The sequence below is a fragment of the Tachypleus tridentatus genome, chromosome 13 (assembly GCF_004210375.1).
Source record: "Tachypleus tridentatus isolate NWPU-2018 chromosome 13, ASM421037v1, whole genome shotgun sequence".
NCBI classification, from domain to species: domain Eukaryota; kingdom Metazoa; phylum Arthropoda; class Merostomata; order Xiphosura; family Limulidae; genus Tachypleus; species Tachypleus tridentatus.
In genome coordinates, this window is record NC_134837.1 from 31,045,094 (window position 1) to 31,072,177 (window position 27,084).

Genomic DNA, 27,084 nt, shown 5'->3' on the forward strand with positions numbered 1-27,084 from the left:
CAGTCCTTAATTATTTGGTTATTCATGGTCACTATACATAGGAATATTCAACAGTATCATGAACTTCATGGTAAAGCATTTAAAAAAAAATGGTCAGTTTGACTGAACTTGCTTTCAAAGCATGATAAAGGTATGCTAGAATTCACCTCTTTAAAAAAAATGTAAAACAACTTTATATCAAATGTGGCTACATGTGCACAGAAACCACCTGAGTATTTTATGATGCAATTTCTTCATGAACACTGGCACTTGCAGAGGAACTGCCCATCTTTCCATAAAATGAATATTGCATTTTATTTGATGTTAGAAACTAAAATCTTAATAATTGTTCACAGAATTTTGGGTGTGATGAGAACTTTCATTTTGTGTAGAAGTTTGAGCTAAATATAGTCTGGCAGTTAAGTGATTTAACTGTGATTGTGTTGTGTCAAAGAAGAATGATTGTGGATATGTTGAGCATAGGATTTACCTGTAGAACATTTGCATGTCTAAATGTTCATTAACGCTTTCATGTCAGGCCCTGTATAATATAAACAAGTTCCTATACACATTTGTGCATGTTAAGTATTTATATTATAACTTGTGATGCAGTGTCTGCCCCTTCACAAAATTTGGTAAACTTTTAGTGAATATTACAATTGATTTGTATACAAAAAATCAGATATTTTGAATAAGTATTTTTATTAAAGATTTGTTTGTGAAATTATCGAGTCTGTTTTGTTACTAGTCCATTTGCAAAGTGATTTTCATGCTGTGATTAAAAAAAAATTATTCATCCCAAGAATATCAAATATTATTTTATGTAGTCTCTTTAATCTCCTAAATACATTTTAAATATTTGTTTTCAGTAAGACTTCATATTATGTTATTTTCTATATCCTGACTATGTGGAGTCTGTCAATTTGACTGACCCTGTACCCACCATAAAAAAATTAGGTAATGTAAATTATACTTTTCTCATTCTAGAATGACTACAGATTATAACATGAAAATACAAATGTTTAGTTTAAATAACTTAAGTTTTCATAACATTATGTATTCATTATATTGACTTTCCAATTATGCCTGGATAGCATTACACAATTTTCATTCACATGGTGCACATGCACCCATGTTATCATATCCAGTAATATAAAAATGATTTTCAGTCTTTTCAAACTGACACTGTGTTATCTGTGTATTAGTGGACAAGTGATGTTTTGTAGTAGTCACATTTCCGTTATTATATATGTATATAGATTATTATTATTTTCTTAAATATATATAGAGCAATAAATAAAGAAGTAAAGCAAACAATTTTCTTCTCACAATGACCTTTGAACTTGGTTGCTGCTTGATGTAAGTTACTAAGCATTTTAAAATTTTGGATGTGGAAAGTATGAAACAAATTTTTTTAGGTTATACACACATACAATTGAATAAGCAAACAATCATACTTGCTGTGCAATGTCATAAAATTCCACTATAATTTATCAAACTTAGTAACTAAGCTGTGTTTAGGTTTGTGTGTGCGTGCGTGTGTAAAAAAATCAAGTAAGTGGACATAGGATACAACCTACTTATTTGAAAGAATGAAGCCTTTTAACAGATTAATATGGCTGAGAAAACCACTAGGGGGACATTCCAAACCATTGATTGGTTATTCATATGTCATATTATAGAAAGTGAATATTAGGGATTGTTTTTAAAAATGGAAAGTGCTGAATGGGGATGCTGTTTTTGATTCAGTATGTAAGTCATAACTGAGCAAATGAAGAGATATGAGGTTTTTATATTATATTCCAGCTTGTCAATATTGGTAATTTTAGTCCTTATTTCATATAAAGCTATAGACTTAGTATTTTGACATCACAGACATTTACGTTGAATAAGCACTGTATTCAACATACCAAGTGACTCGTAAAAATCAATATTTAGGTGTGTTCTTTTATTACTTACTTTTAAATTAAGAAGTCAACTAGTGTAATATACTAAAATTTGATTTATGATCTATAATTTGATACCAAACTTATTGACATTAAATTCATTAAATAGTAGTTCAATAAAATTTTGAATGCAAGTTAGCAAACCCGATGACAAGGTCCTTGACTTGTAATCCTTCATGATAGAGTTAACATGAAGACATCTTCAAATACATTTCATGGTTATTAGTCATTTGTCCAGTATTTTATGTGAGCAATCTGTTATCATTTACTATACAACACACAAGAATCGATCACACTTGATTTCTAAGTAACAGTATCAGCACTGGACTTGTTTGTTAGAAACTAGATCTCAACATTATAGAACATGTAAGATTATTTAGAAGGGTTAATTCAAAATGTATGACTATATAGTTTCTTGTTGACTTTAAGCAACCATGTTTTGAAACAAAAGGAGACCAAATGCACTAGAGAAACCACTTTAAGAACATAGTTGAAAGAATGCCTCACAGAATATTTATTTTCAAATGGCATAATTTACCTATTTATTTTTTGTATTTATACAGTTATTTATTTTTTGCCCTTTTTCTTGTTTTTGTTTGTTGCTGGTGAATGGAAACCATTTGTAGGACACCCTGAAGTAAATAATAGGGAAAACAGATTAAATGATTTAAATGAAATTGAACCATTAAAAATAATACTTAATATTTATTATTTATTTAGTTATATTCCAAGTAACCCATAGTTATCAGTTTAATTTTTTTCTGAGTTAATGTATCCATTTGTTTTGCACAAACTTTATCTCTAAATTTTCTTGTGTAAAAGCTCCTTCTGTCCATAATAAGTTTTTCTTTTGTCACTTCAAATTCTAAGTTTCTGGTTGTTTAATTTTTGGACTTATGTATGGAATACATTGTTAGTTTTTATATATATTATAGATTTATTGTTTGAACTGAATTTTAAGAGCATGAAAAATTATGTATTTATAGACATGAAATTTAGAATTATTTTTTATGGTTTTTGTAACATATTGCTTTTATTATATTTTTATCATTTCTTAATAGTTGAGCATTATCTTTCATAAAATCTTACTTCAGTGTGTGTAAAGATGTGGAACTGTTATTGCTGCTTTACTTGTGTATTTGTATCCTGTGTGTGAGAGAGTTATATAATGTGACTTGCATGTTTCCCAAAGAGAGAAAGTCCTCATGACGTTCAGTTCACACACCAATATAAAAAAAATAATTTGCACATTAACACTTTTTTCATGCATATTACATAAAAGTATTAAAAAAAGCAAGTGTACTTAACCAAAAAAGCATTGTATGGTATGCATTTAGTCAGTGTTTTTCCCTTTGGTTTGTTTTTAGAGCTCACTTTTAGGCTTCAACTTGATGACACATGTGCCTTTGTAGCCTTTTTTGCTTCCATGTTTTATTATTTTTTGTTCTTTCTTAACTTTCTTTTAACCTAGTTTTTTTTTCTCTTTAGGTTTTTATCTTTTATTCTGCATTCTTTCTTTGTTTTTTCAATACCCCATTCAATAGATCTTTAAGTACAACACCTTCTCTCTGGTTTTTCATGTATGACTTTTAAGAGTTCTTTCCTTTGGCTAGTGATCTTTATGTATCATTTCCAATTCTTCATGAGTAGAACACTTCTTTGTTTTCACATGTAAACTATGCTTACTTTTCTTTCTTAGTGTTTTGTTGATATAAATGAACACTTTCAATTGTTTGACTGGGATATTGTGCAAGGATAACAAGTTAATCTACTTTTCACAGTGAATGTAAACTTAGCTGGTGTGGCCACCATTTGAGGAGTGGAGCTTATCATTGTTATTGGTGTAAATCACAATTCAAGAAACCCGATGGGTCAAGCATTTTACAGAGGGAAGAACCCCTCCATTGGAAGTGCTTGGGCTGTTTGGTTTCTTTAAATTTGATTTATCTACTTTTGTTTAATCTACATGTTTTCTAAATATATGAGTGTAATTTGGTGATATTATAAACTATAGCTAGGTGATTTAACTATTTTTGACATATCAGTTCTGAATAAAAACCTTTGATATGTTGACTGGGTTAATTAATCTTCAGTGTAATGACAGCATTAGCTGCTTTTTCTTAACCTTAAATTCTGTTGACCTTTTGGCAGTGTATTTGCTAACCCAAATAAGAGGCAGTAGAGGTTAAAGGTTATTATTGGATTAGTGTGATTTCTGTAATATATTTCACAAGTAATGCATGTTTCACAGTACTGAAGAAGTGATAATCTATATAAATGTTGCACTTACATGTTTTTGTGTTTGAGAAGGTAGTAATTAGCTTCACACAGAAAATGTTTTCCTTCAAACATTTATTTTAATGGTAAAAGTACATTGTATTTTAAATATTCAGTCAATCAGGATTTTTGTTTTGACATTAGCTTAACATTGAGTTGTAATAACTTATAAAGGAAAGTAGAACCTTCGTATCTTCCCAAACCAGTGTTGCACAATTGTTTAGCTATTTTTCAGTAGACTAATTTCTATATTTTAAATTATTCAGTTAGTATACTTCCTTGAAGTTTTGCTATTCTACCTAATAAAGTTGCACACTTTTTGTACAACATTTAAAGGTATAATGCTTGACTTTGTAAAACTACCTTTATATAAGAACAAAAAAAGTGGAAAAACTTGTACCATGCAAAATGGCTAGTGTTAAATGGATGTTTTAGTGCTTGCAATGATTTGGACTGGTAAATTTAAACTTTACTGGAACAGTTTAAAACTTAAAATCACCACAGAAAGAGAGCCCCAGCCCCATAACATCATGAATATTAAAACATCTACATAGTATTAGCCATTTTTGTTTTAGGTTTCACTCTACTACAGAGGATTCAGTAGCCATGTTTATTTAAGTTCTGCATTTTGTATTTAAATTGTCATGTAATTGTAGTGTACCTTGTAACCTTCCTTATTTTTTTTTAGTGTTGTACTCTTTAATCCTCATATTGTCTCTGTTGTATCTTTTAATTTCTTATGCTGTCATAACGTTGTACTCTGCAGACTATCACATGGTTGCCGTGTTGCATCTGCTAAACTTCCATAATGCCATAGTGCTTTAAAACATATACAAACATCAAGTGTTATACTTTTAAAATTCATTATTTTCAAAGATAACCCATCTTTGTATTGTATTGTAAATTTCAGATTTTTGTAATATGTTTTATTTCAGTGCTTCACCATATAAACTTACTCATTGTTTTAATATAATATACTATAATCTTCACATGGTTTCAGTTGCATGTCCTCTGTAGTTCACAAATTTTTGATAAAAAAGTGTGTATAAAAATACAAACTTCTAGTGCAAAAACCTTTATAGAATTTTACAGTGTAGGTATTGTAGACCACATAGTTCTGTAAATAGGCTGTATTACATTTACTTGCAATCCTTTGGTACTTCAATGTATTTAGTTTCACAGTATTAATATGTAAAAATACATACATGTGTGTATGTTTAAAAATCTTTTAATACTGTAACTAGTATACAAATGTGTATATTTTTAGTGTTTTTTTATGTAGCTATACACGTTTTTTGCTATTTTTAATAGTTTTCTTATTTCAAATCTACAAAAATTAGTGTTCTGTATTTTGTAGTTCCAATTACTTTTATTCTTGGTTAATTTTGCAGAGTGCTGTAACGTATTGTACTGGATCTGGCATGCTGATGATTATCTTTGAGTGCTGTGTTGTTGTTTGTTTCTAGATGATGGTTGTTCTTATAACTCTTATGTAGGATCATGTAATCCTACCAAGAGTTGACACCGAGAGCACTGAAAGTGCTTGAAAGTAGATATTATGGTTTCATAGTGTTACACTATATAGTTCTTTCTATGATAATTGCATCTTCTACTCATTGTAACTCCACGTGATGTGTTCTGTAACAATGTTTATTCACCTCCAATACATGTTTACCAGCTACATTAGCACCATATAACCTCTGTTCTATTTTACTGAGTGTCTTTGTTTTTCAGTTTAAACCTTATGTATTTTAAATCCTGTACCATATCTTAACACCACAAAGGTTCATTACCCAAGCTGTATGTTGTATTAGTGTTGTAGATTGTATGTGCTTGTTTCTACAGGTTTTCTGTCTGGTATATGTTGCAGTATTATGCAGTATAGACACAAGGTGCTGTATTTTCATAGACTGATATTCATTTTCATTTTGTAACACTTGAGGTCAGCAGTATATGAAATTTTCAATTCATAAATCATTAGATTTTGTTAGTATTTTAGTCTTGCTTCTTTTAACAAAGTTTCAATGGTATGATGTGTATAGCAAAATAAAAGTCTCACTGATATGTAATAAAGAGCTCAGAAAACTTCAGTGAGAACTCTTATAATACCATAGTCCTAGGGATGTTCTACATAGTTCCACAAACCATCATACATGCACCACATTGGTTTGAAAAAGTTTCAGAAGTGTACAACATTCACGTTTCACAAAGCTTCATTAATGAAACATGTTTAGCTACACTAAGTTTCATACAGTTTCAGTTGATGATGGCATATAGGTTCACATAGTTTATATGATGTTCACATACAGCTTTGCCGAGTGTATGTGGTGTTGGCAGACAGCTTCACGTAGTTTTAGGGATGTTAACATATAAATTCACACAACCTCAGTGATTTTGGGGTACAGTTCCACACAGTTGCTGTAGTGTTGACACATAGCTTTGCATAGTTTTACAGTGTTGGAAGATAGCTACATGCAGTTTTAGGGGTGCTAACATATAAAATTTCAGTGACTCTGGGGTACAGTTTCACACTGCTTTAGTGGTGCTACCCATATAATTCCATAGTTTTTACTGCTTGACACTGTTGTGGTTCAGATCCATCACTTAAGGCTTGTGTTTTTGACCACAGCAAGCTGTTCAGAGAACGGTTGTGAGTTTTTGTTGGTTTTTTTTCAATTACAAATTTCTTTATCTCATAGCTTCACCTCTTGATCATTTTTGAGATCTAATTACAGCTGAAGCTATTGAAGATTCCTTCCTGTTTAAGAAAGCATAATAAATGCTTGAGTAATTTTGTGATTAACATTTTGTACATTATGAACTATAATTACTGTAGCATATGAAGAGCTACAGTTAGTTTTAAACCATTTTGAGTACCTGTGCAAACTGTCGAAGCTGTTTTTTGGTATTTGAACGTACATAGTAAATACTTGCAAAGTTGTTATTGAACTTGCAGATTTTGTTCTTAAGCTTAACTTTAGAATTGCAACCTTTCTATTCTCAAACTTTTTTTTAACAGCATGCCATTTAAATTTGCTTCTCTTTAGCTCTATGGTTACAAACCTATAAATCTACAGCTATGTAAGGATTTGAATATTTTAAGAAGATTTCTCGTAAAGTTTCAGATTGTACCCTCTAAAAATCAAATGATTGTAACATACTGTTCCACAGTGTTAAGACTGTAGTTTTCATGTTATAAAATAACAACTTTAAATCTCACTGTATGTTTACAAAAACAAATGTTATTGTATTGTAAATTAAATTTTGTCATCTTTAAGAAAACAATATATGAGAGTCAACTGTTATTTTTTATACTCAGTGTAAGGATTGTATTTATTCAAACACACAGAAATTCAGAATTTGGTCGTACATATTACAAACACCTATAGACTGAAATGACAGTTATCTTTGGAAAACTTTGTTTATATTTTTCATCTGTAATACTTGAATCCATTTACCATGTGGATTTAAAATAGCATGCAAGTTTTGTTTCAACAAAATGTGTAGAGTAATCAAAAGCGGCTAAAAGAACTAATCTGTGATACCATACCAGAACGATACCTTAATGTTACATAACATCTAAAAAATTGTTTTTAAATTGAGTAGATAGAATTAACTGCAAACTGAATATTACAAATGTAAAATAATTCTTAATATTTACACCAGAACAGCACCAATAACAAGAATAATGTGTTAATGTTGAAACATGTGGCAGGATAATGTTAGCTAAAGATGTTAGTTCTTTAGAATGCAGTTTATCTACCTGCAACCAGGTGGTACTGTAATATCAAAATATAGTGGGTATTTTTGTATCATGGGCTGTTCATTAGAAACTAACATTTTGCAACATATATCACAAAAAGTGACTTAAAACATATTTACTTATATCTAACTCATATGATAGAAGTGTATATTGTGCAATACTGTCATTTTTATTGTCTGTATATACTACAGTGTTTCACCAATGAAAACATTCTGACTTTATTAAAGAAGTTTAAAGTGACATTTGTGGTTCACAAATAATAATTTTAAAAACTTTTTTCATGAGTGACAGAAGAGTGTGTGTGTGTGTGTGCATATAATATAGACACACACACACACACACACACACACACATTACATTATTAAATAGAAGTGTAGTTTTAATAATGACTTGTTTTCACCATCAGTGGTTGTTAGGTAAGAAACAGTTATTACTTGCTGTCAAATACGTGATATTTATTTAGCTGACTTTGTAGACTTTCAGGTCTACTGAATAAATGGTGTCAGCTTCATGCAGTAAAATTTAAAATGATTACGAAATCTGAATTGTGTATTCCTTCAAACAACTTCTAAAGTCAACACCTGGCAGCTGGATAATACTTCTTTATATACATGTATTGGCTGGAAAAATTCAAAACTCTCCTGTTTACTGTTCAAACCAGTAACACTTTAATGATACATGGAAAATGTTTAACTGACATAGAATGGACCTTCTGATACTGCTGGGAATACTTAAGCATCGTAATGGATTGAGTGAGTTCAGTAATGCTTCAATTTTATCCTAGTAGTGATGGCTGTTTCCAGAATGGTGATGCTTCCATGCATCCATCTTGATGGTCATATGCGTTTCTTCCTTGGTCGCAATATCCTCCATATTTCTATCCCATTGAGAATCTGAGATGTGCTGGAACATATTGTGTAGAAGTATTATAGCCCATACCATCAATTCTCAGAAAATTGGAGGAATGCAATAAAGTGGATTTGTATGCTTTCTAGTAGTATCCTTCATAATCGATGCTTCAGTGTGATTGAGCTTTCATTGGAACATATGGTAATGCAACATAGTATTAAAGAAAGGTGCTTAATTGTTTTTACCAGTGTGTGCAAATAAATAAAATTCTTTCCCTTTGGTTAATATTGTCAAAATCAAGTTGTTTAACCTACCAAATAGACATTGAAAATAAACCCACCATGAGTAATTAGCAGTATGTTAGCAGAAGAGTAAGAAAAATTCTTACCACAATATTCTCTTAAGTAAGATTTTTAAAAACAGCATTAAGTATTTTCATAAATTGTTTCTAGGTACAGCAGCATTGATTAATTTAGTCCATAAACTGCCTGGTAAACAAATTTATAACATTTTAGTAGAGGAAAGGAAAAACTGGAAAGTTTTTATGGTAGGATGAAATTGGTAATTTTGTTAGGGGGCGAATGAAAAATGATGTAGTAATTAAACACCTGTCTATTACATTGCTAAAATAATGATGTATGTTATTAATATTACTAACATCTTTTGCAGGGGCACTGGCTGGAGCATCTACTGGTTATATGGATATGTATAGTGCTGAGACATTGGCTATTGCAGTTACAACTAGTATCGTCACCTCACTGGTTGTCGGCTTCATTAGCGGTTACATCTTCAGTCGAAGATGTAGAAACGAAGAAGTGGACTCCCCATATGATGATGGCCACTACCTGGATCAGCACCACAGAGGTGGACCCTTATGTCAGGAACCCACTCATTTGAATCATGGAGAGGGTTTCCTTTCTCCTGGAACAAACAATAAACCCATCAACTTGGTCCTTAATGTTCCACCAAAAAATGGGAATGGAAAGAATGCTAACAGTTCTGCAGACAATAAACCAGCACAGAAAGTGAAGAAAATTTATCTGTAAAGCCAATTTTCATATGTACAGTGAAACATTCCATTTGTTGGTTTCTGCTTTATCTAAGACAACATAATTGTGTCCTTGTGATTTATCATGTCTGATCAAAAGATATGCTCTATGATGGTACATCAGAAACTGAGTCTTTTTGTCAGAGCATCAGGGCTTGTGACCAAGAGTTTAACATGTTCTGATAAGAAGACTTCTTGCTGTACTAAAGGCAATTCTGTGTTTTTCAAGAAATGGATATCTGTAACAGAACTGAAGTTCAGAAGAACAGGACATTTACCTTAAACTTGGACAAGCGAACTTATGTATGTGCTGCCTTTGAAGTTGGTTATGACTGATAAATCACCCCTGCTATTTGCTTATGTCTGTGCTAAGTACATTCTGTTATGCTTAGCATTTATCATCTGATTAGTCTTTGTAATTATGTAGAAAATGTCCATGAGATTTTGAATTGTACATCTTTGTGCATACAATGCATGACTGTTGAGGTCTTTCCATTCACCTGGTTATTACGTAGTATCATAATTTAACAAGCAAGCTAGTTACAGAGAGTAGAAACCTAAGAAGTAAAACTTCTAGTAATAAAACAAAATTCAGAGCTGATATGAATACCAGTAAAGATAAAGAAAATGTGTAATGCATCAGAAGGTAAATGGTCTAGTGCTGTCTATGCACAGAGCAGTATACATTATTTGACAGTCTGTAACTTTTTTTCACATGAAGCTCTTTGGAGTAAACAATTCCACAGTCTTCTTGAAAAAAAATGTGATTTTTGCCTGATAGATAACTAAAGTGTATTGAAAATATACTTTTGAGTAATTTCACACTTTTTAACATTCATAAAAAATAAAGATTATGAGTAGCTCATAACACTTGCTGAGCAACGAAGTTTATGTATATATTGTGTTGACGAAGATCTTACTACAAGTTCACTACATGTGGTAATTAGTAGTGGACCTTTCAAACAGTTATCACAATAGGACTGCTGGTTACAAAACATTTAGATTGGTAAAGCCCTGTTTGTTAGTTTGTCGATGGTAAAGAGGCTACAACTCTAGAAAAAATAGTTTTCAGTTTTGTGTGTCAGTCAACATAAGTTTTATTTGGTTCTGGTGCTCCAGAATATCCTTTATATTTTCAAAGAAAACTTACACAGGTTTTGGAAGTCTCATTATTACCAAATGTATATAGCTATCTGTGCTGGTTTGAATTCTATTCATGAAAAAGTTCACCTTTCAAGGAGACTGCGGTTATTCGTAATGTTACCAATCCCTGCATTCCCAGCAAAGAGATTTCATGCAAGCTTGTATTGTTGTAATTTTGTGTTCTTTCTCTCTCATTTTTGTTTTGTGTAAATCATGTTGTAAAATTAATTTTTTACAATATTTATTATCTTGTTTAAGAACTCTTTCAAGGCATGAAACAAAACAAATGTGTAATTACTCACTAAAATGTCTGACTATAATTAACTTTGCCTTTTAACTATAAGAAAGTGTAGTAGGTGCTTAACTCAATAGAAACATGGTATTATAGAGTTACAAATACACAGTAAGGTTACAATATTGTAGATTTTTAAGATACATGATAGGGTAATGGTATTCTGAGATTTAAAACTACATTTTAAATATTTTAAGAGTTAAAACTACATTTTAAATATTTTAAGAGTTAAAATCACTCAATAGGGTCACAGTACTGTAGCATTAAAACAACACTAAGGTCACAGTATTTTAGAGGTGAAATTATATGGTAGGGTTACAGTATTGTGTTAAAACAACATGATGAAGTCATTCACCAAATTTGACTATCCACTGATATTGAGATATGTGAGAAAATTGGTCTGATTTTTGCATAACTCTCTTACAGACATTAGTTTGGCTGGTCTGTAGTCGCCATGCAGAATTTTCAACTCCCATAAGGCCATTATTCACAGATGATGGTGTGAATTTTCGGGTGTATCTCTGTTCCCGTCCATTCCACACCACCTGCAATTCTCATGTTCTAATACATAATAGTTTTGGGATGATTGAGAATGCTAATAATGCTGTTGTCACAGCTTTGCTTGATATGTAACTAACTATTCTGTAATTGGCTTGTTCATCTCTTAGTAACATAGGTATAGTTTTGATTGCTTTTTGTTTTTGTACAGTAAAAACATAAAATCTGTAATCTGAAACGTTTACTATCCACTTAAAACAATGATTTAGTATTCATATACTAGAAACGTTGTTACTACTTGGTAGCAGCATTTTTCTTTTCATTTTTATCTTTCATCAAGCTTTATCTGAAGTTTTTTATTTTTGTTACTGTTTTAATTACTTGTACAGTTATAAATTTATGTTGTTTTATGTTTGTGGGTGTATCTATACATTCACTCTTGTACCAAAGATGGCTTATTTGTTGTGCTTGTCATGTTGCCTCATAAAATTTAAGTTGCTTACTAGGAAAATTTTTGTTCAATATATTATTCCATGGAATCAACAGAAGAAATGTTAGGGAAACAGGTGGGTGTTGCATGAAAGTACTAAATAAATGTTTCCACTTCAACGGGTGTTTGCTTAGCGTACTGGTAAGCTTGTTGATTTTTTAGATTCAACTTTTCATGGAGAATAAGTTATGTTTTGTTGGCATACTTCATAATCTGATAGAAAAACAGTTGGCATTTCTGTTTAGGGTTAGGACTTGGCAAGCTACTTGTGTTGGAGGAATATGAACTGTTATTTAGTCTGAAGTTGTTAAGAATTGGATTAATGAAAAAACACGTTTTAAATAACTTTAAAAAATATTTATGCAAACTTTTTCTAAATGTTTTTTAAATGTTAATGGGTTGGTTTATTTAAACAAAGTTTTTGTTCTGTTTTTATAGCTGGTTAGAAAATTATCAATTAAGCTGGCAGCTTAACCTGTCTTCTGTGTAGCACAAACTTTCCATTGTTTTAGGGATGTTTGCTTCCACAAACTTCCGTTTATGGTTGCATCATCCAAACTCATAAACTCCTGTAGACCACTGGTTGAAGAAATGGAAAAACAAACAACCAAAAAAAAAAAACCTTCATATTCAAAAGAAAATAAAGTTTTGTAATAGCATTTTAAACTTACCAACTTATACTGAATCAGTACCATTGTCTTTTAGCTCTTTTGAAGGATGTTAATGAGACTTGTGTGAAAGGTATTCCTGTTTTTAAGTTATTGAAATGCACTTTGAAGATGGAATAATAGATTATCCCAGTTAGTGGCTTATATTGCCACTTTTCTATAACATCTTACGCCATCTGAATTATACTCTTTTTTTTTTTTGTGTGTGTGTGTGTATATAGGCCCCTTATGAACTTGGTAATGCCTGGGTTATTTATATTCAGACAGGTTTGAAGTACCAAGCATGAGAGAAGGTAGTTCTTTAAGGGTTCATGGGCTCACTTATTGTCCTCCTCCGATAAGATGTAAACTGTAGTATTTTTAAAGCACTATATACGATAAAAAGTTGTTTCGCTGGGTCAGTTAAAAAAGTAAGGGCTCTGTAGGCCCACCGTGGTCTTTATCCGGTTCTAATAACAATCTCAACTGATCCTTCTCTTAATGCCCTTGTTATGCATTATGAATTTTTAGATTCACTTTGCTGGTTTATCTACACCAAAATCAAGGTTTTTAAGCGATAGTTTGTAACAGAGAAAGTTGGTTCAGTGGTACTGATATGTAAATTAACCAGTATGATTATTAGATACAACAACAACGTGAAAGCCGTCCAAGACCAGACTTTCTATACTATCACAATTGTTAGTGACACTTTTAAAACTACACGAGTAGCTGTTACTTAAAACTAACGTTCTTGTCAGTTTAGTTACGAGTACAAGAGTACAGAAACTGGAGAATCAAATCATTTTTACCCCGGCTGTGTCAAAACCTAAATCGTTTTGTAAAACCTTAGACAACCAATAGCATTCACGCCTTGCAAGTAGAAATAACAGCCCTCTTTCACTGTCACATCGGCATTATTAAAACATAAATTGGTACCTTCACCGGTTTTTCGAAAGAGAACATGTAAACAGTCGCACGCAAGTTTACCAAATACATCACGAGTGAGGAACGTGTTGAACTTCAGTTTCAAATTCGGTGTACATAAGTAGAGAACATGTGTCCGTTGTTTTTCACGTACTCGTCTTCAGAGGTCTGTTGTGGGAGCTTCTAATTACCAGCTACAGAATTCGAAGTATTAAAGGTTGAAGAACGATGTTTACCCGTGATGCTCAGTCGCATTGTTATGCTCTATTTCTTACAACAAGATGTATGTATATTCTGGCATGGTTTAGTGAAATTATTGTAATGTTGGACTTGTACATGTGGTATAGTACGTAGGCTTAACGCATACATATTTAGGTCAGTCGAAACTAGCCTAAGAAACTATTAATGTTGAATGGTTCGTGGAAATTTTTAACAGCAGTTGGCGACATTTGCTTTTCAATGTGAAGTCACATCGCAGTACTAACTGATTTACATGAATATCTTTTCGACATTAGGCTTATTGTAACACGTCCTACGAGGACTGATTTTTTTAAAAAAGTGATACGTTAACCGTATTCCTTTACTATTAATACGTAAATTATACAAATATTATCGTGAATATCCAGTATTGACAGTCATTCTTTAATGTGAATTTAATTTCGAAAACGTATTATAGTTTGTTTGCTCTACCTCGAATTTCTAAAATATTTGTTAAATTAGAAAGTAAGTGTTCCGCATTGTAAAGCTTTGTATAACATTATTTGCTGTAAATCCGCTTTGGCCTGAAATAAAAAATTAAATCCATTTTTGTCATTTTTTTTTTATCATAAACTGATCTTTACTAAAGGTTATACTTAAGATGTGAACAGTTTGTTTGCACTGTTTCTTAAAGTGGTTTCGTTATTTTTCAATATATTTTACGAAATACGTCTAATTTTAATTTATTAAAAAGAACTTTCTTCAGCGCGTGAGAGCTCGAACAACTGCTATAACCTAAAATATATTTTGAATGATTGGTAAATAATTCGTCAAATGTCTTTGATTTGTCTAAATCGGAATATAGCAATACTAATAATAAACAAAGTATTTACTGAATGACATATAGCGGTAGCACAAAGTGTTTGTAACCTCAATCGTTTATCGATTTTTTAGTGGTTTCTAATCGTGAATTGCTTTTCCTGTTTAAGGTAATACAACTAAAAGTATTTTTAAACTTTGTTATACTCTCATCATTCTGGTGAAGGTGAGCATGTCTTTTGGTACCATTAACATAAAATGAAGATTAGAAGTTGATAATGATTCAGAAGCTTTCAACCATCTTTCGGAATTATCTGTTTTCGCGAAAAACCAGAATCATTGATATCTCGATACATCACCTGTTGAAGTCCTTAAGCGGATTCTGGCTTATTTACGTCTTGGTAGCTGATATCCACTTCCAATGAAGGATCGTTGTATTAGATTGACTCCGCAATTCTTTAAAGGTTGTAAGTTAGGATGGAAGTTATGGTACCATTGTCATCAAACTGGGAACGACAAATAATGGAAAAAATAGTTTCAAATACAACACGGGTCATCGGACTTTTTTTTTTTTTTTTAAGTGCGATTAGCCTTAGTGGTACTGATAGATCACAACATGCTCAAAAAATACCGTTAAAAAGGTATTGAGATTATCACAAATTAGACTGATCGTGCAGGCTGCTCACGTGTAGCTTTGGACAAAATTCACGAAGATACAAAGCCTACTTTTAAACTGACAGGCTAAAAAAAAAGGAACTGACTGGTTAACAGCACATACCGCCAACTCTTGTGCTGCTTTAAAAATGAGATTTCAGTCACTCTTATAACCAAGGGATGGAGCATGATTTTGTGGTAATGGGAAGTGCTCTGTGTAACCTTGGAGTCAACATTAACTACCGCTGTGTTACACCTGGTCCAGATTAAATGATTAAAGCACAAATTGAGAGAGAAAACAAAGAAGACCAGGGATAATGTTAATCATGGGATATTAAAATAATATACGAGCAACGAAAATAGTTTTGAGATGAAGTTTAATCCATTTGATGCTGGAAGAACGTGTTAAACTGTAGGTACAAAAAGTCCAAGTGACAGCTAGTCTTGTTTTCTTGTTCAAACAACTGGCAAATCTTTTAGGAGATAGGTACTGTTCTGCCTTCCCTTTTTCTGGTCAGTAGTTCATATCTGAAGATGGTTATTACTTGAATCCTAAAGGTCTTTAACTTGGTCATTTATCGCATTTGTCAATTCACGTTTAAAATTTTATTTCAATTCATTTATTCTGAAGCCTCAATTAGGCAACGTAATAGTCATACCGCCAGGTGGCCAATCAGTCTTGTAAATGAGGCGTTCGTTCGTATGTGAGTTCGTACCCAGACATGTCCTTCCACACGTGAATCGAGCGTGGCCTAATGGTTAGCGCGCTGTCTTGTAGATTCGAGGTTCCGCAGCTCGTGCCGCGTTACCGAAAGACAGAAAGATGAGTGCGTTGTAAGAAGAACAGTGAAATCCCACTATTTGATTTGAGTAGTCCGTGAGTTGACCAGCTGTCTTCTCCTCAAATCTATCACTTTAAAATTACGAGTTTCATCGTGGGATAGCGGTAAATACGGACTCGTAGTGAAAACACTAAAACAAAGTAGGTAAATGTGGCTTTTCTGTAGAAAACAAACAGAATTATAGATGGCTAAAGCAATAACTGAACCTCGAAATGCAACACTACAACAATCAGTATGTGTCGCCCTCGATTTATTGGAACTTTGTGAGCTATACGAATCCAATTCCACTTTTCTCCTATAACACTTCCTATTTTGATTGCCCCAAGTGACACAGTGATATGTCTACGTATTCACACCGCTATAAACCGGGTTTAGATATGTGGGTTATATTCGTTACAGTGGATAGAGTACAGATAACAAACTGTGTAGCCTTGCGTGTAAAATCAAATCTGAGAATAGAATGCTTAAAATGGTTGGCTCTTAATTGTATTTGTCACTAGCGAAAGTACCCGACTTCGCTGGGTTTATTAGGTTGGCATATTCTAAACGATAGTACGTGTATTCTAAATAAATTTTTACATAAAAGTATAACTTATATGCATTTGTTAATAAGAACATTATTGAGAAGCCATGGTTGGAACGCATTGTTACCAAAATGCACTGGTTTCTCTTTATAATAGAAGTTGTTATATAAGGAGCAGCAGCTTTTCTCTAAGTTTTCGCTAGTTTGCCTCAATAAAACAATTCAGATATGCTTGCCCATACACGCACTTGCGTGTCTGTCTGTGATTTCTATCTGTAGTATAAAGAACCACTTAACTTTATGTAGTTTTTCGCTTGCTTTCCTCATCAAAAGGCCCGGCATGGCCAAGAGTGTTAAGGCGTGCGAATCGTAATCTGCGGGTCGTGGGTTCGCATCCCTGTGTTGCCAAACATGCTCGCCCTTTCAGCCGTGGGGGCGTTATAATGTGACGGTCAATCCCACTATTCGTTGGTAAAAGAGTAGCCCAAGAGTTGGCGGTGGGTGGTGATGACTAGCTGCCTTCCCTCTAGTCTTACACTGCTAAATTAGGGGCGGCTAGCACAGATAGCCCTCGAGTAGCTTTGTGTGAAATTCAAAAAAACAAAAACAAATCCTCATCAAAAAGATGCGCCTGCGCATGTTGATAAGGTAAGTAATACCCAGATATATTTCCTCAGGATCCACTTAATATGGGCGCAAAATTTCACTTTTCGCTTGGAGTTCTGTACATGCATGTCTGCCTGTATGTAATTTTTTATTTGTAATGCGGAGAACGCATTTTTATGTGGTTTTTGATCCACTTAATATTGGTGCAAAATTTTCAAGTTTCTTGATTGTTGGAGCCATTGCAATCACACTTCTTTTCTATTTGATTTTTTGCTAAGTTGATTAATACAAAAAATACACACGCGCATGTGCATAGATAAATAATAACATGCAGGTGTACACCCTCAGGATCTACATAGTATGGATACAAAATTTCATGTTTCTAGGTTCTTCTTGAATTATGGCAATCACACACACAGACGCGCATATGCGTGTCTGTCAATGTTCTCTATTTGTAATATAAAGAACCACTTATTTTCTGTGTTTTTTGCTAGCTTGCTTCAGTAAAAGGAAGTGCACGCACGTGAATAAGATAAGTTATACCAGGTGCACACACTCATGGTCCACTTTATATGGCTGCAATGTTTTAGGTTTCTAGGTTCTTTCCTTTTGGAGTTATGGTGTGACACACACACACAGATAGAGATGAATAGAAACGCCCTTTTATAATAATATATTATTCTAGGAATAATTGTTTGAACAAAGAAAATGTATAATAAAAATGTCTTGCAATTGTTTTATTAAATTAAGAATAAATAATTTCGAATAAAAACAATTTTGCTTTAAAATTAAATATATAAATGTTTCAATGAGGAAACACAGCTATCTTTATATGGTCTAATCTTGAAATCTTAGTGTCTTTGTCAAAATAAAAAGGTTACACTTTTAAAAGTAATATTCACTTTTATTTCTTTGAAATCTTTCTAATAATAATCAGCGATTGTATGAATAAATTTTAAACTTGCTGGAAAAGGTTCAAAACTTCACCATTAAGAATTATCAAACTTTTGTTCAATATACTTATCAGAAACCGATGACTTGTATTCATTTTTTGTGTCTCAAACAAAGACGATGAATATATATAACTGTAAAGAAGAAAACGAATTTTACATTCCATATAAGTATAACAGTTGTTGGTCCTAGTTGTTATTAGGCACAAAGTCACACAAAGGGCTATCTGTTCTCTGCCCACAACACAACGGTTATTGAAACCCGGTTTCTAGCTGTGCAAGTCCGTACACATACAGCGGTGCCACTGGGGAATCCACATGAATGTAAAATAGTTTTTCCTTAAACGTGTATATTAACCCTTAAGAAGCCGCAAAAGCGAAACTTTGGTTTAAATAAAAATGTATTTTTATATTTATCTCGAGTGTAAGGGTCATTTTTTCTTAACTTTTTCAAAATGAATATATAACGTTTTTTTCTACATTTATAGGTTTCTTTGTGAAATTTCAGCACGAAAAGCTTTCAACTCTTTTAAATACTACATTTCTGTATAACTATTCAGTACATTCAGTTTGATGTCAATCTCGCGTTCAGTGACAATTTTGTACGCAGAAGAGTCGCACATTCTTCTGGAGTGATTTCATAATAACACTTTGACGCCTTAGAATTTCTTTCTATATGCTTTATTTGTGAATAACCAAAAATACACATTTTTATTAGCGGCTATAATTGTATTCTGCTACTTCGAAATTAACTTGTATGTTACAAACTGATAGAGTTTCTGTAAGTTAAATGTAAGTCCAGAAGAGGTACTCACATGATAAAGAGAAAATAGCAATCTTTAAATGAAAGGTAAATAAGGGTAAAGAGAAATTCTTTGAATGTTGGTCCAATCCTCAGTGCCAAGAGAATTGTTGGAATATTAATATGACAATATCCTGTATGTAAGTTAGCAAACTCAGTACAAGTTTAAAGGTAACAGAGAGTGTTGATCAAAATATTTGCGTAGAAGATGACAGGATAAGTGAGTTGATTTTTATTTGAAAGAGGACCTGAAGTTAATTCAAACGTTAACTATATATCTTTCTCCTTAGAAATCTCCAGTTTGTTTAAATAATTAACCACATCAGTTTCACTTTTGTCACTAATGTATTCTTTAAAAACTAATAAAAATGAGAGATTTTTCAATTTTAAAAGTTCGAAATCTACCAAGAACGATGTTTACACACTCCAAAAAGTGAACACACAAGAAACACATTGTTTAGCACTGAGAGATTTAAACCAAACTTACTTAGCTGTTTTCTTGTCAACTTCAAGTTGTTCCATAATATGTGATGTCACTAATATGGGTGAAACATTACAGGTTCGACCTTCTGAAGTCGTGAGTTGAGAGGGGAAGAGCACCATGTTTTTGTCAAATTTTGGGTTTAGTTTGTGTCTAAAGTTACTTTTTGTTTATTTTTTATAATTAAAACGTGATTTGTATATTTCGTACTGGTAGGAAAGAAATTCTTCCCAAATCTACCGAATTACATCATCATACCAAAAAATTAAGACATTGGTTCAAATTAACCATATTTGGTTAAACGGTGATTTTACGATTAAAAATCAGTTTGTTAGATTGTTTCACAGCAAGATTTCTTACAAAACAAATGTTTTCTGAGTGTCTTTTGTATTGTGAATTTGCTAATATGAGTCCATAAACAACCGGCCAATAATCAAACAAATGTGTTTATAGCTTCAGGCATGACATAAATACGATTTGAAACTATGTATGATTCTATCTTGCAGTGAAGCATGAATAAAAACCACAGTCAACAACGTCTTACAGTTACTTACGTTTCAGACAAAATACGTATGTTCATAAATTGAAACTATTCCTCAAGAGAGAGAAAGAAAAAGAAAGAAGTTTTAAACATTTTTACGCTTTTGCATACAAAGAAAATGAACCAAAAGCGCTACCGTCTCCAAGCATTCAAACAAAGCGACGAGGGAAATTCCAAGCCAGAGACCCATTTGACCACCTAGTTGTCCGAAAAGCTCGGAGTCCTGGGAGAAAAACGAACATTAAACAATTTTAGTAATTATTATGCAAAATATCAACATTTCAAGAAATAGTTACAGTTTTGTGACTATAGAACAACCGACAACATTGCTACGAAAAGTGGCATTTTATTTAGACTAGCAAACGTAATTTATTTTTTTTATCCAAGAATAAAAGTAAGGGTTAAGTGACCGGAAGAAGTATATTTATACCATCATAAGTGTATTAAACTGCCCGCCATGGTTGGGTGGTTAAGGCACTCGACTCCTAAACCCGCGATGGGTTCGAATGCCCGTCACACCAAACATACTCGTTCTTTTAGCTGTCGGGGCGTTATAATGTGACGGTCAGTCCCACTACTCGTTAGTAAAAGAGTAGCCCAAAAGTTGGTGGTGGGTGGTGATGGCTAGCTACTTTCCTTCTAATTTTACACTACTAAATTAGAGACGGCTAGCGTAGATAGCCCTTGTGTAGCTTTGCGCGAAATTCAAACCAAAATATATTAGAGAATACAAATTAAAAAAGTTGCCCTCCTTCTAGTAAACCCTAAAATATTTTTTTTATATGCCAAAAATATTTTTGTTTGTAACATGTGCTAAATTAAGTCTTTTAACTCAAATAAAATACACGTATATATAAATATTGGTATCTGGACCTTTTATTTTCAGTCACTTGACTGCCGGCAAATAATTATATCTATAAAACAAAACCTTCCTAGTACATTACATGAGTTTATTCTAAAAATAAAATAAAAAAATACAGTGAACAACTTTATTCTGAAAAATTTAAACAATAACTAATAGTGCGTTTGTACAAGTAATTTTGTTCTTAAAACAAAACAGTGAAATAATAAAACTTCATTAAAAGTAAAGCAAAATAATAAAGCAACTGAACAATTTGCTGTCAAAAAATAAAATAAAACGTTATTATTTTTGTTTGAAAGGGTAAAACATTTTTATAAAGTTGTTTTATGCTTAAGGTTTTTTAATGGTTGATTTTATAATATTCCTATGATATAGGGCCCGGCATGGCCAGGTGGGTTAAGGCGTTCGACTCGTAATGTGAGGGTCGCGGGTTTGAATCCCGGTCGCACCAAACATGCTCGCCCTTTCAACCGTGGGAGCGTTATAATGTGACGGTAAATCCCACTATTCGTTGTCAAAAGAGTAGCCCAAGAGTTGGCAGTGGGTGGTGATGACTAGCTGCCTTCCCTCTAGTCTTACACTGCTAAACTAGGGACGGCTTGCACAGATAGCTTTGTGCGTAATTCAAAAAAACAAACAAAACAAACCTATAATACAATTTTTATACATGCAGAAAACTTTAAAAAGGAAATAATTAACTGCTGCATCCCTCTGCCGGTAGTAAAATATGCCAGCAGGCATTTATTACAGCAGTAAAATGTCATAGAACCTAAAATATCGCATCTAAAAAGCTACACTTGGTGATTAAAATACTTGAAACCTCCTCCCTTGGATATCGGAAAAATTACTTCCCCATTGGAAATTGTTCCCCAATAAAACTGCTCCCCAAAATTTAAAATATTTTATTTATAACCACTTTACACTAATCCAGCTAACTCGCAATGTTTCTACAACTTTGCTGAATAGTTGTGCAGTGGTAAAATCCACAACGTCATGTTGTGACAACGTTGTGGCAAATGTTAGACGTTAATAATGAATACATATACATATATTACTAATGAAATGAATAAGTTAAAAAAATTCTAACAAAATTTGCATGTTTCAAACTACTGAACAAAATTATTTGATGTATTTTTTATGTTTTATGATTTTAAAATTTTACAAAGGAGAGAAACGTTTTCACAACTTTGCGGTAATGATCTATGCATAACCTGTTGTGAAACACAAATTGTAGCGTAAGTTACATGTTTATACTTTTTACTGTTCTGGAATATGTTATTTCAATTATTTTATGCAAGATAAATATATCATTTTTTTTTTATATGACTGTTGTAATTAATTACGTTGTTATAACGTTCTTCACGTGCAAATAATCAAATTAAGAAATACGCAAGGGACTTCATTACTTACAAATCACTATATTTATTCGTACAACTCAAGATATGTCGCTATTGTTTGTATATTATGTTAATATTTTAACGTAACTACTTATAACACAGTTGTTTTTATATTTTCGAAATTTCTAGGTACTTGACTGGCTGTTTGGAATTAAGCACAAAGTTACCCAATAGATTATATGTGCTTTGCCTACTACGGGTTTCAAAAGCCATACCGAGGTGCCATTGGAAGGCTTATAGAAACTTAGAACATACTGTAGTTTTAAATTAGGTGCATGTATATACATAGTGTTGTTATTTTTTTAAAAAGAGGCGTTCATGTACTCATAATTTTATGTTTATTCTACAAAATGATGTTGAAATAAGTATATTAAATTGTCTTTTTTATGTGGGGAGACAATTTTCTTAGGTTCACTCACATATATGTAAGCATGTCTCCTTTTTATTCACGGAGGGCAATGCTTATAATTCTTATTAAACCCTACATAACCATGGCAATGAACTATAAACCGCTAATATTTAAACCGAAACCAAGAGTTTCACTCATGAAACAACTGTTCACTTAGACATTAACCTGTTCAGTGCCGTAAGACGACATAACTCGTCCAAGCCGAACGGTAACACAGTGCCACGGATGAGTTAATTCGTTCTCAATAATACCTAACTTCAACACTAGATGTCAGCACCATACATGCATTTGACCTACTCACAAATTGTTTCACTTTCGATTCAGAATGGCGTCACGAAAAAGTTACAAAATGAAGAAGAAGCATTAGAGTTGTATTTTGAACTTGGTTCGGAGTTGCCGTAGCAGCTGAAATACTTGGAAGTCTACAGGTTAAAGAAGAATAACCATCAAAACAAACATAAAATACTCATAACATGTTTTTGGCATGAAAACATCATAAACACATTTTTGAAGTAATTCAAGGAATAAGATGAAGCAAAATAATTAAACGTTGTATTAATTTTTAAATACTTAGAAGGTCGGATGTGGCCTAATGGTTGGTGCGCCGTGGCTGCGAATCTAAATATTCATTATTTGCGACCTGTTGTTCCAAAAACGCGCTTTGCACTTTCTTACGTTATAAGAAAGGTAGTCAGATTCTTTATTCTATCAGTTCTAGATACATGTGTCTGTGTGTTTTCTTATAGCAAGGCTACATCAGGCTATCTGCTGAGTCTACTGAAAGGAATCTGACCTTCGTAGACTTATCGCTGTACCAGCGGGGGACAGTTGTAAGTAGTCAAAGAGTAAGTGGTTGACTTAGTTATACTACCTTCAATTTATCAGTTCAAAATTAGGGGCGGTTATACACAAATAGTCCATGTGTATCTTTGCGCATGATTCTAAGATCTGGTGTGACTTAGTTGTTAACGTGCCAAACAGTGCATCTAAGTATCCATGATTCGCGTCTTGTTGCCACAAAATCGTCCTCCGTACTTCGGGGCTGTGAGTGCTCCATAAAAGTGACAGTCATATCCCACTATTCCATTAGAGCAGTCCAAAATTTTCCAGCGGTTACTGCTACCATGTTGTTGTGTATATTCTAATAGTTTCTAATAGAAAAGAAAGAAGTATATTTCGACCGAAAGCATAATTGAATATATTTAATTTGTGTCTAACGAATGACATGAACTTTAAATGTTTGTCTGTTTCAAACGCTATAAAACACAATATACATATATATCTTCTCCTCTTGAGGAGAATTAGCTACGGTACGTAGAAATATGTGGTTATTCGATTTCTGAACACAAAACTGAGATTCAGAGTCCGTAATATGCCATGCGTAATAAATATTAAGGTTAGTCTTGGTTGCTGTTAAGCGCAAAACTACACAGTGGGATATATGCGATTTTCCCGCTGCAGGTATCAAAATCGACTTTTATTGTTGTAAGCCCTCAGACTTACAGTCTCCCGTTGGTAGAGCGGTAAGTCTTCGGATTTACAATGGTAAAATCAAGGGTTCGATTCCCCTCGGTGGACTCAACAGATAGCGCAATGTGGTTTTGCTATAAGAAAATACACATACACTCAGACTTACAGCTGAGCTATTGAGGAATGTGTTAATAAACTAATCCTTGGTCAAACATTTCTAAACAGAAAACATCTCTTGTCATTCAAATGGAATGGTAGCCTATATATACCCTACTGCTGATACTCTGTATAGAACATAAAACAGTCTGACAGATACTCGTGGAAACTGATGTTATTTGTAGTAAAAAATCCACTACACCTTCTTCCCTACCCTAAAGTTCTCAGTTGCCAGGTTGCTACAAAATTAAGGTTTGACATAAATGTACCGTTCGTGTTTGTACTATATATAGCTTGAACATTTTCCATGAGTTTGAAAGAGGAATTATTCTTTCCGAAACTTTATTAAGCAAGCTAAGTCTACGTTTGTGACCTGTGCATATGTAGTGGTGAGCCCCCTATACTTACATTGTTTCTTACCTACAAAACTATCAGTTCAACACTTTAAAAATAAACTACCTCTGATGTTTTGGATAAACCTCAACTATATATGTAGAATACATTGTTATTTTTCATGCATTAGAAATAGATTATACTAGTTAATGTGTTTTAATGCGTGCAGTATAATTTAATTTATTATGGTGATTGGTGCTTTATTAGGGCCCCTGCATTTACATACACATGCATTTGTAGAACATCTCATTTAGTTCATGTGCCAATTAGAGTAATGATGCCAGATGATGGTATGTGTCATATATATCCTCTCATGGTTGGCCCCGCAAGAGAATGAAAAGAGGTAAAATCTATTGGACTTTCAAAGGGGTGTGATAGTCGATGCCTATTTAAAATCATTTACTTGACTGAGGAATTGCACTTCACCCTCTTTTCTACGGAGGGCTGAAAAAAGTATGGACTTAACAGTGAGCATTAATATAATATTAAGGATATTAATACATGTATTAACTTTATCAGAAATTTATAGCGGCTGCCAGATAAAATACAACCAGTTATATTTATGTAAGCATATAATTATTATTAGTACTTTTTTACACTCTGTTTTTTTGTTCTTTTAAAGGATAATTACCCTGGGACTTCTACTGAAAATCAACTTTCACCAGATTTAAGAGCTAGAATCTGTCTTGAATGTAAAATATGGTTACCTGGTAAACTGGCACTTGTTTGTACAACACGTGTTCCAAGGTATGGAAGTAGACCTTGACTTTAGCTTTCGACGTCCTGTAATTAAACGACATGTACGTATATATAATAAAATAATCTTCACTGTCCAATTCTTGTAAAAAGATAAAATAACGACTTAAAATATTCTATTTTCTGTTTTAATGACTAAGAAGTGACTGCCGTATTTCCCTATTTGTAGGGTCGCAGGTTCGAATCCCCGTCACACCAAACATGCTCGCCCTTTCAGCCGTGGGGTCGTAATAATGTGCGGTCAATCCCACTATTCGTTGGTAAAAGAGTAGCCCAAGGGCTGGCGGTGGGTGGTGATGATTAGCTGCCTTCCCTCTAGTCTTACACTGCTGGGCCTGGCATGGCCTAGCGCGTTAAGGCGTGCGCTTCGTAATCTGAGGGTCGCGGGTTCGCGCCTGAGTCGCGACAAACATGCTCGCCCTCCCAGCCGTGGGGGCGTTATATTGTGATGGTCAATCCCACTATTCGTTGGTAAAAGAGTGGTGGTGGTGGTTGGTGGTGGGTGGTGATGAGTAGCTGCCTTCCCTCTAGTCTTACACTGCTAAATTAGGGACGGCTAGCACAGATAGCCCTCGAGTAGCTTTGTGCGAAATTCCAAAACAAACAAACAAACTTACACTGCTAAATTATAGATGACTAATGCAGATAGATAGACGTCGTGTAGCTTTGCGCGAAATTCAAAACAATCCAAATCAATCAATCACGTCTAACAGAAGATTGGGGAAGTTTAAAGAACAGGTTAGCTCCGCTACCAAGATAAAAAAGCCGCATAGCTAGATAAAATATTATTTTAAAATCACAGCTATTTAAGCTAGCGCAGATAATTCTGTTTATAAAAGGACATTCCAAAATACCTGAGTTTCTGGAAAGTTGATATTCCACCACTCTCTCTTGGCGAAGGTAATGGAGGGAGTTGTGAGGCAGGCACGGACCTTCTTTGTCTGTAGGTTTCTTTACGCACCTATATGAACACCATGAAATCAGTGTGTGGTTGCCAGTTGTCAAAATATTACAAAAATAAACAGCAAACGTAAGAAATGACTATCTTTAAATCATGACATTCCGTTTTACAAACATTGTTACACAATGGACTGTGCTCTGACCACCGCAGGTATCGAAACTAGGTTTTTAGTGTTTTATAAGCCTTGAGATATGTCGCTCAGCTACTGAGAGACAGTTAAATATGGAATAAATAATTCTGGGTTCTAGAGACATGAGTAAAAATACTACTAATCTACGAAATAAAGAAACAAATAAATTAATAATTCAAGTTAGTTAAGATTTTATAGTCTCTATCATAAGTTTTGAAGGTAACAATGTATTCCTTTTTGTTGACTGTTGATTTCTATAATATTATTATTTTTTAAAA

At 33.1% G+C, this 27,084-nt stretch overlaps 2 protein-coding genes across 3 annotated transcripts in view; one reads left to right on the top strand and one right to left on the bottom strand.

Annotated features, from left to right (window-relative positions):
• LOC143238345 (semaphorin-1A-like) overlaps positions 1 to 14,660 on the top strand; it is a 124,788-nt gene extending 110,128 nt beyond the window's left edge. The window contains 1 exon segment of the mRNA XM_076478497.1: positions 9,484 to 14,660. Coding sequence (XP_076334612.1) covers positions 9,484 to 9,860 — 377 coding nt within the window. The 3' untranslated portion in view covers positions 9,861 to 14,660.
• Positions 14,661 to 19,125: 4,465 nt separating this feature from the next.
• LOC143238636 (epithelial sodium channel subunit alpha-like) overlaps positions 19,126 to 27,084 on the bottom strand; it is a 40,989-nt gene continuing 33,030 nt past the window's right edge. For both annotated transcript variants that reach the window (XM_076479041.1, XM_076479040.1), the window contains 3 exons: positions 26,570 to 26,676; positions 25,667 to 25,742; positions 19,126 to 20,495 (listed from right to left, as the gene is read on the bottom strand). In XM_076479041.1, coding sequence (XP_076335156.1) covers positions 20,358 to 20,495; positions 25,667 to 25,742; positions 26,570 to 26,676 — 321 coding nt within the window. In that variant the 3' untranslated portion in view covers positions 19,126 to 20,357. The remainder of the gene's footprint in view (positions 20,496 to 25,666; positions 25,743 to 26,569; positions 26,677 to 27,084) is intronic.